Consider the following 13502-nt stretch of genomic DNA (forward strand, 5'->3'; position numbering starts at 1 on the left):
AGAATAAATAATATCACTTTAAAAAAATAATAATATCACAGAAAGTAAATATTATCACTTTAAAAAATAAATATCACAAAATAAATATCACAAAAAATAAATAATATCACTTTAAAAAAATAATATCACAGAAAGTAAATATTCCAACTCCCTAATTTAACGTTTCAATAAATTTAATTTTCTGTTCTATTTTTAGACCTCACCAGAATTTGCTTTTCTCTTAGTATCCGTATATAATCTAACCACAACTCCTAGGAAAGCAGTAGCGTGAACACTTATTATTTATATTTTAAAACTGTTGTAGTTTGTAAGGGAAGGAATAAAGAGAAACATGAAAATTACTAACTTAATATATAAATATAAGACTTTTTTTTAAAATGAGTACTACCAGTTTTAAAGAAAAAACATACATCAGCTTTTTTCTTATGACTTCAAGATCATCAAACTCAATTTTTTTCTCTTTTATTAACTTTGCACTTTCATCAAGGGTATTTGGCTGGCCAGTGTCAATAACATCATCACTGGGCTTTAGTTGGTCCCAACGAGCTTTAAATTTTTCCAATTCATGATTATAGATCTGAAGACGTGATTTCACATTTCCTTTCATCACTTCAACCTATAAGCCAACAGAGTTTAATGTCACTTTATTTTCAGAGTAAAATGTCACTTTATTTTCACATTTTTATTTCCATTTTCTATTTAAGTGAAAAATTATCAATACCAACTTGTCACATGGTAGTTTTTAATTACTGAATTCAAGTGCAAAAAAATAATTCAAAAGCATAAAGTTAGACCACTAATTTACAAGAGATAATCCACAAACATCATCATTAGAAAATCATTCGTGTGATTAACAGCACTCACTAGCAAAAAGGTAATGTGATTTAAAAAAAAAAAAAGGGTGTGGCTCAGCAGTTGAGCATGGCTCAGTGGTTGAGCTTCCACTCATGAACCAGGAGGTCAGAGTTCAATTCCCGGTCAGGGCTGAATCCCCAGTAGGGGACATGCAGGAGGCAGCCAATCAATGATTCTCTCATCATTGATGTTTCAACTCTCTCTCCCCCTCTCCCTTCCTCTTTCTCCGAAATCAATAAAGATATATTAAAAATTTTTAAAAAGGTTGTTTAATGACTGCCAGTTGTTCTACCCGAGGGCATTTCCCAGTCTCCCATACAGCTAAAGGGCCTAAGACTAAGTTCTGGTCCATGGGATATGAGTACAATAGATACGTGCAACTTCCAGGTTGTACCCTTAAAAGACACCACACACTGTCAGTAAAAAAATACATTCATAAGAAAGTCTGAAAATAACATTACATGCATTCTTTTTGTTGTTGTTAATGCTCACCTGAGGATACTTTTTCCATTGATTTTTTTTTTTTTTTTTTAGAAAGAATAGAAGGGCAGGGTAAGGGGAAAAAGAGAGAGAGAGAGAGAGAGAGGGAGAAAACACTGATGTGAGAGAGACACATCTATTGCTTGCCTCCCTCACCAGCCCGGACCAGGGTCTGGGAACGAGCCTGCAACCCATAAGTGCCCTTGACCAGGAATCAAACTGAGACCCTTCAGGGCGCAGGCTAATGCTCTATCACTGAGGCACACCAGCCAGGGCACATTACATGCATTCTTGAACAGCAGGCAGTGAAGATAAAATATGTGAAATGATTATCATAAAGTGTTTCATTATACAGAAGTACCAAGGGAAGTCAATTTCATCAGCAATATAAAATTCTTAAAAACCTGAGCTATAGTGCAAGAAATCTTAAGTGAAAAAAAATTAAGTTTCCATTTCAACAAAATGATTAAAAGGTTCTTACCTGATCTTTAATCATAAGTTGGTGACTTTCCATCATCAGCTCAAATTTATCCCATTTAGCCTTCAGATTGCTAATTGTTTCTAAACCTCCACCTGCCACAGTTCGTAAAAGTCTGTTTTTATCTTCAGCTTCTTGAAATAAAGGCAAAATCTAAAGGTCAAAAAAATAAAGTAACACATAAAAAAACCTATTTTATCCATTTTTTTTTAATTCCATTAATTTTCATTTGTTTCATGATTTGTTTTTTTAAAAATCAAGATTTGCATTTAAATAATTTGCTAAATTCCTGGATGTAAAGTTTCTAATGTTTACTTATTGTTATTACATACAAACTCAACTGAGGCACTCTGACATCAGACGTTAAATAAAGAGAATAAAAGTGGTAATATGAGATTGAATGAAACCGAAAATCCATAAAGACAATACTACAGCTGTTCAAAGTAAAGTTCTTATAAATGTTCCATGCATAAAATGCTAAAAAAGGATTCTGAAAGAACTGAAATGAGTATCTAAGAGCATAAGTTAACTATATTACCCTACTTAATACAGGAAGAAAAGCCATGAAAAAAGGTAAAATTAAGCTCTGTTTCTACTTGAAAGGTCCTGAGTTGTGTACAGTTAGCAGTTTGTTAACAGTCAGGGTCTAGGAATAAATGCTAAACTGCTTGAATTACTTCTAAGTCTTTTAAAGCACTGTAAAGTGTCCTATAAGTTAATACTTGTACTTTTACTAATCAACAAAGCAATAATATCCATAGAAAGATTTTTTTAAACCACTGTGCTTACATAATAGACAACAACAAATTCAATATATCTCAATGACCAGTATGCTTCCCTAAGCAGGATCAGTTCCATCTGAGAAACAGAGAAAACCAATGGACCAAGAAACCATGTTGTACTATAAAAATCAGTAAGAAAAGAGAAAAAGTCAAGTCAGATTCTAATTTCCTACATGAGAACAGAACTTAGGTTAACCTGTAAAGACTTTACAAAAAGTTCCTAGTCTACCTGCCTCCATTCCTACTCCTTCAAATCCACATACCAACAGAGGGGCATATCAAAACACAATTCTTAACATCTTGCTCCTAAAAACCCAGCAGGACTCCCCAATGTCCACAAAATCCAGCTTAAGACCTTTGATGTGGCTCACATGACCTAGATTCTGCCTAGCTCTTTGGACTGACTGCTGTCACTTCTTCCTGCCTTGCATGCTGTTCCCAGTATACATCACCAATTTCTCTCAGTATTTTGGTGATATGCTTCATGCTCCCCCCATTTCTTTCTGTTTCCTTTGCTGCCTCCTAATGTGCTTGAACTCTAAATTTCTGAATACTCACAATAGTTTATAATCTCTACTGTTTGCTTATCAACCAGATGGTCTTAGTCCAAACCCCTGACTTTAAATATCATGGATATAAAGATGACTTCCAAATTTATATCTCGAGTCTTTACTCTAAATTCCATATTCCTCAATCAACTTTTACCTGACATCTCAGTCTCCACCGCATCCAATCTCCAAACACCTTCCTACTCATCCTCATGTCAGTAAATGGTACCCTTAGCTTACCAGCTGCTCAAGCCAAAAACCTAAGAGACATGTTTTATTTCCCTTTCTCTAACCCCTCTCTATCTATGCATCAGAAGATCTTGGTTTTAACTCTAAAATATATCAGTTTCTCCAGTTCTCTCCATCGCCTCTGGTTCATGGTACAAATTTCTATAATCTCTCATCTACCGACTGCAATATCCTGCTTACTAGACTCTCATACTTTTATCTCACTCCAATCTGTAAACCACACAGTGTCACTCCCCTGCTTAAATACCTCTAAGGACTTTCAATTACACTTAGAAAAAAACAAGCTCCTTATGATTGTCTGAAGATACCTTCATAACCTGCCCCTTGCATACCTCTCCAATTTCACCTCATACCATTTTCTTTCTTGAGTAATAATGGCTTTCTTGACAATATTTATATCTATCTCTTCCTTGAGTATAACAAGCTACATTTCTACCTTCATATCTTTGTACTTGCTATTGATTTTACTTAAAATTATCTGCCTCCAAATCTCACAGTGGTTGGCTCTTCACCTTCCAGGTCTCAGTTCAGGTGTCACCTCTCTCAGAAGGTATCCCATGACCACCTACCCTAAGTAACATTCCCCCAGTATACTTGCTCTCTCGCTTCTCTCGTTCCTTCCCTCTCCCTTTCTCCCTCCCTCCTCCCTCTCCCTCTCCTCCCCCACATACAAATGGGCGTTCCATAAGAACAGAGCAAGTTCACAGATTCAACCTCTACTCATAGCGCAATGCCTGGAATTGCCTGGAATACATCTAGTGATCTATAAATATCTGTCAAATGAATGAATGCCTCCGTGCTTTAACTAACTGCCACAGCTCATAATTCCATTCCTTCTTTAGTTCATTCCTTCTACTAGACAAGTACATTTTTTATTTGCCTTTAAGCCCTCATTTATCCTTTAAGCCTACTATATCATAAAATTGTTTCTAATTCCTCCCACCATGAAGGTATGTTACTTCACTCGCCTTTAAACTCTCAATAATGTTAAGTCTATCACATAGTAGACACATACAAGTTTGCATTGATTTGAATTATTTCTCCTTCTTCCACTAAACATAACCAAAATCATCCATAATATGTTCCATAAAACTTTGGGTTGCCTCTTCTGGATTCTACCTTTCTGGATACTGTTGTTATGAATCCTTACCACTCTGTCATCTTTGCCTCTAATTATGAATTATGAGCTCCTCCAATGTATGTGTGTGTGCATGTTGCTAATTCAGCTCCATATTTAAATTTAGTCTTACTCTAAATACCACATCATAAAATAGACTGCAAATTTTTCTGAAGCCGATAACACGCATTATTTTTTCATTGCTGACAGCATCACAGGCATCCTCCACTCCCTCCCCTTCACCCTCCTCCACCCAGCCCCCCCCCCCCGCACTGCCCTGCGGTCTGTGCCATGGGTTACACATACACGCATATAAGCTCTCCCCATACCCCCACGCCCTCCCCTCTGAGAGCTCTCAGTCTATTCCATGCATCTCTGCCTCTGGACGTATTTTGTTCATCAGTTTATTTTGTTCTTTAGATTCCACATAAAAGTGATATCATGTGGTACTTGTCTTTCTCTGACTGGCTTATTTCTCTTAGCACAACAATTTCCAAGTCCACCCATGCTGTCTCAAAGGGTAAAAAATCCTTCTTTTTCACTGTCACATTATTGTTACTGTTTCATTATACCAGCATAGCACCAAGAGTCCAACCATGAATTGACCATTTGGACCAGATTATATGGATGTCCTTATAATATTGAAATTATGATATTTCTAAATTACCACCAAAAAACTGCCTAATTTAAACATTTCCAGTATAGTAAAAACAAATTTTAAAATTTACTTTGTGATTCTCACCTCTGGCTTCTGTTCCTGTAGCTTACTATACTGCACATTTGCATGACCTATCTCTTCCACAGACTGGGGCATAATCGATAAGACTTCCATAGCTTCAGTGACAAATGTGTCAATTTCATGTAAATGAGCTGAATAGGAAACATTAAAATATAAGAAATATTATTACTACCAAAAATATTCAATTACATAATTTCTAAGTCAAGGAGTATTAGAAGTAATCAAATATACATTAAACCCTAAATTATAATTTGCTTTCATAAAACATAATTTCAAAATGTAGAATAAGCAAAGAAATTTCTTCTCATAAAAGTTCAGTTGTTTCACACTGTACTTTAAAATTTTGAGTGAAAAGTTAAAACTTACGCATTCTTAGTAAATTTTACTCAAAATGACTGAACGTTTTCAGTCATTTAAATAATATGCTAAAACATCTTCAGTATAAAGAAAACAAGGAACAGTGTAATATGTTGGAAAATAGTAGTCATTTGAAGAAATAAGGAGAAACACATTATGCCAGAATAACCTACCTTTCTCTAACATACATGACAAACTGATACCAGCTCAGTCTGCAAATAATAGAAATGCCTTCAATTTTTAGATCTTTTAGTTCCTACTTTCTTGAAGTTATCCTTTTAAGCACATTTTATTTCATAATACTTTCTGTATCTGTTGATTTTAGTCACCTTTGGGATTCATATTTCATAACTATCAAACTACATGCCTCTATCTATAAAATTAAATAAAAATAAAAATGTCTTTACCCTGGACAGACTTCTTCAAAGAAAGAACCAGCACATCAAATAACTTTTGGATGAGGTCATCAATCACAGTCTTCACAGGGCTGCAATTAATATTTAAGCAGTCCACCTTGACAGCACTGAAAAATGCCAATGTACACATTTTAACAAGAAAAAGAGTAACTGGAGGAAAAGATTCTCATTATAATATTATCATTTTGTATAATACACTTTCAAATATAACTCCAAAGTATTACTATGACCTTTAAGCACATTTAGATTTCATTTAGGAAAAAATGCCATACATATACTAGTATGATGTTTTCATTGATTTTGTTATATTACAGTTTTAATCATCCATGTTTATACAAAAGGCAGTAATTACGAATTATGTAGCAACATGGATACATTTAAATATTCACAAGCTTTTTTTGTCACAGCATGTAGCATATTTTTTTAAATACTTATAAAATATATTCACTATCCTGCAAAGAGTAAAAAATAGTAAGGGAAAGAAAATAAGGATAGGTAACATTTATACCTATGGAAATGACAAAAATGTAATGAATTGTTAATTCATATGTTCAATCGTGTGGGCAAACAGAGTGCTCTCAGATCTATTGGCAGTATAAAACAATGCAACTTTTGTGAAAAGCAATTTAGCAATATGTATCAAATAATTTTAAAATAGGCATACCCTTTGTCTTAATAACTTCACCTTCAAAATTTATCCTAAGGAAATTTTCAGGGCAGACGCCAAGATTATATAGTATTAATTATAATAGTGAATGAGCCAAATTATAATAGAAATAAGCCAAATGTAGGAATGGCTGAATAAATTATTGTATATCCATACAATTAAAAATCACATTTTTGCCCTGACTAGTGTGCTCAGTGGCTAGAGTGCTGGCCCATGCACCAAAGGGTTGTAGGTTCGATTCCCAGTGAAGGGCACATACCTGGGTTGCAGATTCGATCCCTAACCCTGGTCGGAGCACATGTGAGAGGCAACCAATCAACATGTTTCTCTCACATCGATATTTCTCTGTTTCTGTTTTTCTCTCTCTCTCCCCTCCCTCCCTTCCACTCTCTCTAAAAAAAAAAAAAAAAAATCAATGGAAAAATATCCTCAGGTGAGGGTTACCAACACAACAACAGAAAATCACAATTTTGAGAACTAGGTAATAACATGGCAAAATACTACTGAAATAGTATTAACTAAAAATAGCAGGATACGGTATGATCCAAGTTTTCTAAGTATATGTACCAGTATGTCCAAAATGGGTGAAAAAGATGAAGGAATTAGCAGGTACAAATTGGTAGTTACAGAATAGTCATTGGGATGTAAAGTAAAGCATAGGTAATTTAGTCAAAAATATTATAATTACTATGCATGGTGTCTGTCAGTACTGGTTTTATCAAGATGATCACTTTTTAAGTTATATAAATGTCTAACCACTGGGTTGTACACCTGAAATTAGTAGTCTTGTATATCAACACTAATCAAAATATAATTTTTTTTTTTAAATTATAAAACAAATCCAGTATTTTAATAATCAGGAAAAAATGGCATGTATTTTTAGGAACACTAATTCTTTGCAAGGTATTCTCAATGCAAATTAGAATATTGTAAGCAAACAGAGTTAAATCAGACTTGTTCGTCTGAGGAAAATCTCCTACCTAGCTTAACTTATAGTTTAAAAAGTCTGCTAATTTTAGTCACAAAGATTATTTAGAAAGCTACTTGCCCTTTTTAAAATATAAAGCCAAGTAATAGTCTTAGAAATCAAGTTACAAGTGTTAAATTCTCACAATTTTATTTTTTACATATAATTTTCTTTTAAAGCTTCATTTATTTATTCTCAATCACCCACTAATTGGAGAGATTTAAACTCCAGTTCTTAACAACGAACTCATATAAGAGCCAATTTTTGCCTGATACATAAAGTTTGTGTGATTTTTGAAATCCTCACACATAAAGTGTTAAGATTTCTAATACTTGATACATGAAGATAGATGATTTTGGTAAACCTAAAAAATTATAGTATACTATATATTACTAATGAATTAACATAAAGTAATATGATAAAGCAGAGTTGTGCTCACTGACCACAGAATCTTGTAGAGATGACTAACATTCACCTCTCATTTGAAAATATTGATAGCAGGCAACTGAGGCTCTGTTCAATCATAGATAGAATGGGATCACCATAGAAAGCCTACCCAAAAATTATATTCTTAATACAGTATCATGAAAACATGGCTTTTCTAAGCATCTAGCATATATCCAAAAATTATCCATAAAATAAATATGTTTATACACATATGTTTGTGTATATATACATATTATATATAAACTTAGATGAATACATGTTAATTTATTAGCAAGAAACAGCAAAATGAAAAAAAAAATGTGAGACAAATTCTTTTTGTTCTGTTTAGCTTTGGCAGGAAAGCAAAAAGAGACAAGCTGTCTACAGTAAGGGTTGAACAGTAGAGGTCTAAGCAGTCAGGTCACAGCATAAAGTCAAACAAGATAGTCAAGACTGGGATCAAGGACAGTATCCAACAGAGGTTAGAAACCTCATATACAAACGTTACAGGAGCACTACCTTTTCCTTACTTCAAACCAGTATTCTTCTAACACCTCATAATAATTCCTCCTCCCCATTTGAAGTCCAACAACTTAAATCAATTAATTATTCCTGGTCTTCTGGGTGATGACAGACTTAGCTCTCTTCCTCCAGGATCTCTTTATTCAACTACACGTCATTATTACCAAATTAATATCCCTAATGTACAGCTTTGATATCGACACACATTTGTTTAGAAACCTTCACCAGCTATCCATTCTAACATGAGTAGGATCCAATTTCCCAAATTTAGAGTGTAAGACTCTCCCAAATCTGTAACTACCCACCCCTGCCTGTGCCTATCACTCCTTTCCAGGAGTATAAACTCTAGTCCCTAATAAAAAATTAGCAATAATCAAATTTTCAATGAACCAGCTTCTTGTTTTCAGAATATGAATCCCTTTCCAAGAGGCTGTGCTTTAACCTCCAGTTCTCATTTCTGCCTGTCAAAATCCCAGTTCAAACATTTCTATCTTAAAATGTGCCCTGATTTTGCCCCAAATGGATGGTATGCCTCCACAGCCTAGTTCAGTCTCTTAGAATGTAAATTATTCTCTCTGGTATTAATAACAACATTTAACAACAACTAACATTTATTGAGAACTTACTGTGCCAGTAATTTATATGCAAATCACACATTTAATCCTCAAAGCACTGTGCGATAAATACCACAGCTGTAACTGTTCTAAAGCTAAGGAAATGGAGGGTCAGTCTAAATGATTATCAAAGTCATGCAGCTGATGAGAGCCATCGGCCTCCAGAGCCCACTCTCATAACCCATGTACCTGACCAAATCATCAAATATACTTGATTACTCTGTCTTCATCTTTGTACTCCCACAGGAAAAGATTTTACATACTATAAATACTCACCAAATAGTTACTGAAAGAATGAGCAGATGAATTAATGAAAGTGGTTATTATCTTTTATAGATAATAAATGCACAATTAAACAGGGCCTTTCACAGAGCTTATTACAAAGAGGGGTTCCAGGAATCTGAATTTCAGATATTGAGGGGGACATATTCTCAGGTAGCTGGGTTCTGAGATGCCCCTTAGAGGTTTCCTCCACATTTAGGGAAATCCTGGATGCAGCACTATGTCGTGTGCCTCCCCGGGCATTCTGAGAGGAAACAGCAGCACAAAAGCAGAGTCCAATGTCATTAGCTTTATACCGTCTAGTATGCTGTCAGCAGTTAGCTTCTTACCATTCTTAGGCTGTGCCTGTCATATCAAATATTAGACCCTCCTGTCAGAGCTGTAGAGAAGACTCTTCCCTCAGCCTAGTCCACCCAATGGGTTCAGCCAGCAGAGCCTATAGAGGAGCAACTTCTTAGTGTCAGCAATGCCCACTCAGATGAGCCTCAGTGTCACAGCTGAGCTCTAGAGGCATGAAACTGACTTGACTTCTTGCCCTAAGTGGAGGGCACCCTACTCTCCCACGGCACAGATGCTCTAGTCCATGAAGATAGTGCTTCAACTTCTCATACCTTGGAAGTCGTTCTGCCTCTTTTCCTTTTATTTTCAGTGCTTTAAAATTTTTTTCCCAATCATGAACAGTAGAGAGATGCTTTTCCACTAGAGCTTCCATATCAACTTGCCCAACTACAATCCATTCCTAAGAACAAAAAACGTTATTAAAGAAACAAAACTAATAAATTAACATTTTAAAGTCTATGGTCCAACTACTAATAGAGATTAGGGTCCAACCAATAAAACGGGACAAGTGTAATTGTAAGTAAATTTCAACTTAAGTATGTAAATACAATCATTACTGTGTCAGCTAAACAATGAACAGGGAGAAAATGACAATATAAAAATACATGATCATAAAACTTTTTTGAAGAGACTAAAAAAAAGCCTTTCAGATATCCCCTTATCAATTTGATGTATGCTAAGATAGATTCACTTCTTTTAAGCCAAGAGCCACTACAAGCTACACATCTGAAAGTATTCATATTCACTTGATTCTGGAAATTTAAAATGCAGAAGCATTGCAGTGGCAGTTAAAAAACTGGTTGAGTTTTTAGTCATAGTCTCAGGATCAATATAAATGAGCGATGAGTGAAATTGGGGTTTATCTTCAAAGTTAGTGGTAATGATGCACTTAAACAAAAGTCTGATGTTTAATCATCTCATCATCTCGATTTCATTAACTTCAAGGCCTCCCTCCACGGGCTGCTCTTGTTCCAAAGAATGAAGAAAAGGAAATATTTCCCTGAAAGGAGTTAAAACTGACACAACAGAGTCACGTCACGTTCTAAGGTGACAAAACAATAAATAAATTTAAAAAGCTAGTTTATCAATCTTCAAACAGTCAAAGACATAAATCTTCTGTGGCATAAATCTACCTGTACAAGAATCCTCAAATCTGGTTCTCTGGTTTGCGGTATTTTCATTTTATGCCACACAAGATGCACCATTGGTTTGGACATTTAATACTATTTCAGTCAGTCAGATGAAATGTTATAACAGAAGGATGGAAAATTACATGTTCCATACCTTATGTTGGTGTAAAACAGCTGACAATCTCCTAAATAGATCTTCTGCTTTTCTGAAAATAGTCAGAAATCCACTTGCATTTCTATCAATCATAATAGAAAAAATAGATTCATCTCCTGCCTCCCCCACTCCCTTAAACTGATTAGGAATGCCGATAAATCTCTTCATTTCTCTGTAATATTTAGCCCGGATCTCTTCAAAAGGAGGCCGGAATTGTAACCGTCCTTGTCTGCAAGAAAATAAATAACTTTATAATATAAATTATTAGAAAATTTTAGATTGAAAAGTAAACTGGATTTCAAAAAATCTTACTTGTACATTAAGTCAATATTTATTTCTGGCAGATTCTCATTAAGTGCTTCTAAGCCCATCTGATACTGATGCTCCAGAGCTTTGTACAGCTGATGATTCCAGTGCAGTTTCCACGCATGCATGTCACTTGCTTGGAATCCCTAATATGTTATATTTACATCTTTTATTTAAAAATTAGGTAGTAGAATGAGGTTTTCAGTTAATACTTTCATATCACATGATGTAAAATTATAAGCAATAAAAAAACTTGTTTTAGCTACCTTAAAACACACAATTCCTTAAATGCTACTTGCAGTATGCTAGTTTATATAGAGTCAAATAAGAAAATCTCTAATTTTCATGTTTATAAATAGAATACAAAAAAAATCTGTAAAATTTGAAAAATTAAGTTATAGCCCTGTCCAGTGTGGCTCAGTAGTAAGAGTGTCAGCCTGCACACTGAAGGGTCTTGGGTCCAATTTCTGGTCAAGAGCATGTACCTCAGTTGTGGGTTCACTCCCTGCCCATGGTCGGGGTGCATGTGGGAGGCAACCAATCAAAGTATCTCTCTCACATCGAGGTTTCTCTCCCTCTCTCCTCCTCTCTCCTTCCCTTCTACTCTCTCTGAAAAAGCAGTGGAAAAAATATCCCAAGGTAAGGATTAAAAAAAATTAAAAATTAAGTTATAAGTACAAATAGACTTTATGATTGGACTTTGTTACGATAAAGGCAACAGGACAAGTTTCTTCAGGACCTTTTAGCCCTTTTCCAAGCCCCCACCAAGCATAGCTCTCTTCTTCCCTTCTCACACTTAAGTAATCCTTCCACATTTTAAAACATGTTAAATTTCAATTAGAGTGCTCATGATAGCTTACATAGTCTTTTGCTTCCAAATAAGCATATCAATCTAATACTTTAATTTTTGTTTTTCATAAAGTTCGAAGAACTGAAAAATATATGTAAATGTGTAGGACACCTAACTCACATTCAGCGAAGATCTCAATACTATGTAGCAGGTTATGTGCTGGCCACTTTTGTATATACATCATCTCGTATCAAAATGTATAAAGAATTGAAATTTTACCCAAAAAAAGAAAAAGTTCTGATATAAAGTTATTTCAATCATTAGGATTCTACTTAAACTTAACTTTCTGTTCTACAGCTGTCACAATTACCTAAAAGAAAACTAATGAATGGTAGACATTTAAGCACCAAGCCAGAGAAACTATAAACTGAATTGAGGGATTTGGCATTCCGTAAGATAAACAGAAACTTTTAATATTTTCAAATATAAATGCATTATTACTTTATGGTCCTTATGTATAATTCAGTGAAATTCTAAATTTATCAAGAATTTATTAGTAAAGATTTATAAATAGCCTTTTAAAACTTTACAGCAATCATATGTTCACATCCTGAAACAGCCATATTTCAAAGTGTAGACACAAAGTAAAACATGCTTTACCTGTGCTTCTACACTTGCTAAGCCAGTTCTCAATTCTTGTAATCCATCTTTCCAACGCTGCTGCTGCCGAAGCAGATCAATATTCATAAGAATTACCACCTGTTAAAAATGAGAGCGGTCTCAAAGTATCACCTGAAATGGTAATTTTTCAGTGGAAAAACTGGACAGACAACACCTTAAGGAAGTAATCAAGGTTAACTCAACCTAAAATACGACATACCAATACCTGATCAATGCACTGAGAAAGGCAAAAGATCACTTCTGTGGTGTTCCTGCCAAAATGGCATAACCCTAATCTAATCATGAGAAAACACCATACAACTCAAATCTAGAGATATTCTACAAAATAACCGACAAGCACTCATCAAAAGTTTCAAGGTCATGAAAAACAAGCAAAGACTGCGGAGGTGGAGACTCCAGAGACTCAACAACTAAATGCAAGGTAGGATCTTGGATTGGATCCTTGAAAGAAAAGGGACATTAGTGGAGAAGCTGCAAAATTCAAACACAGCTTATTCCCTAATTTTAACTATACTGTGGTTATATAAGTTGTTACCAGGGAAAGCTGGGCAAAGGGTGTGAACTCTGTTTTTGCAACTTTAAGTCTCAAATTATTCCCAAATA

The 13502-nt window shown here is 34.7% G+C and overlaps 1 protein-coding gene across 2 annotated transcripts in view; it reads right to left on the reverse strand.

The window, feature by feature from the left end:
* The window catches only part of DYNC2H1 (dynein cytoplasmic 2 heavy chain 1), a 244420-nt gene that overhangs the window by 209595 nt on the left and 21323 nt on the right, over nt 1-13502 (reverse strand). For both annotated transcript variants that reach the window (XM_081152801.1, XM_081152800.1), the window contains exons 15-22: nt 12879-12977; nt 11435-11574; nt 11123-11351; nt 10111-10238; nt 6013-6128; nt 5252-5379; nt 1817-1966; nt 411-616 (exon numbers count right to left, since the gene is read on the reverse strand). In XM_081152801.1, the coding sequence (XP_081008927.1) occupies nt 411-616; nt 1817-1966; nt 5252-5379; nt 6013-6128; nt 10111-10238; nt 11123-11351; nt 11435-11574; nt 12879-12977 (1196 nt within the window). The remainder of the gene's footprint in view (nt 1-410; nt 617-1816; nt 1967-5251; nt 5380-6012; nt 6129-10110; nt 10239-11122; nt 11352-11434; nt 11575-12878; nt 12978-13502) is intronic.

This window comes from Miniopterus schreibersii, assembly GCF_964146895.1.
Source record: "Miniopterus schreibersii genome assembly, chromosome: 12".
NCBI classification, from domain to species: Eukaryota; Metazoa; Chordata; class Mammalia; order Chiroptera; family Miniopteridae; genus Miniopterus; species Miniopterus schreibersii.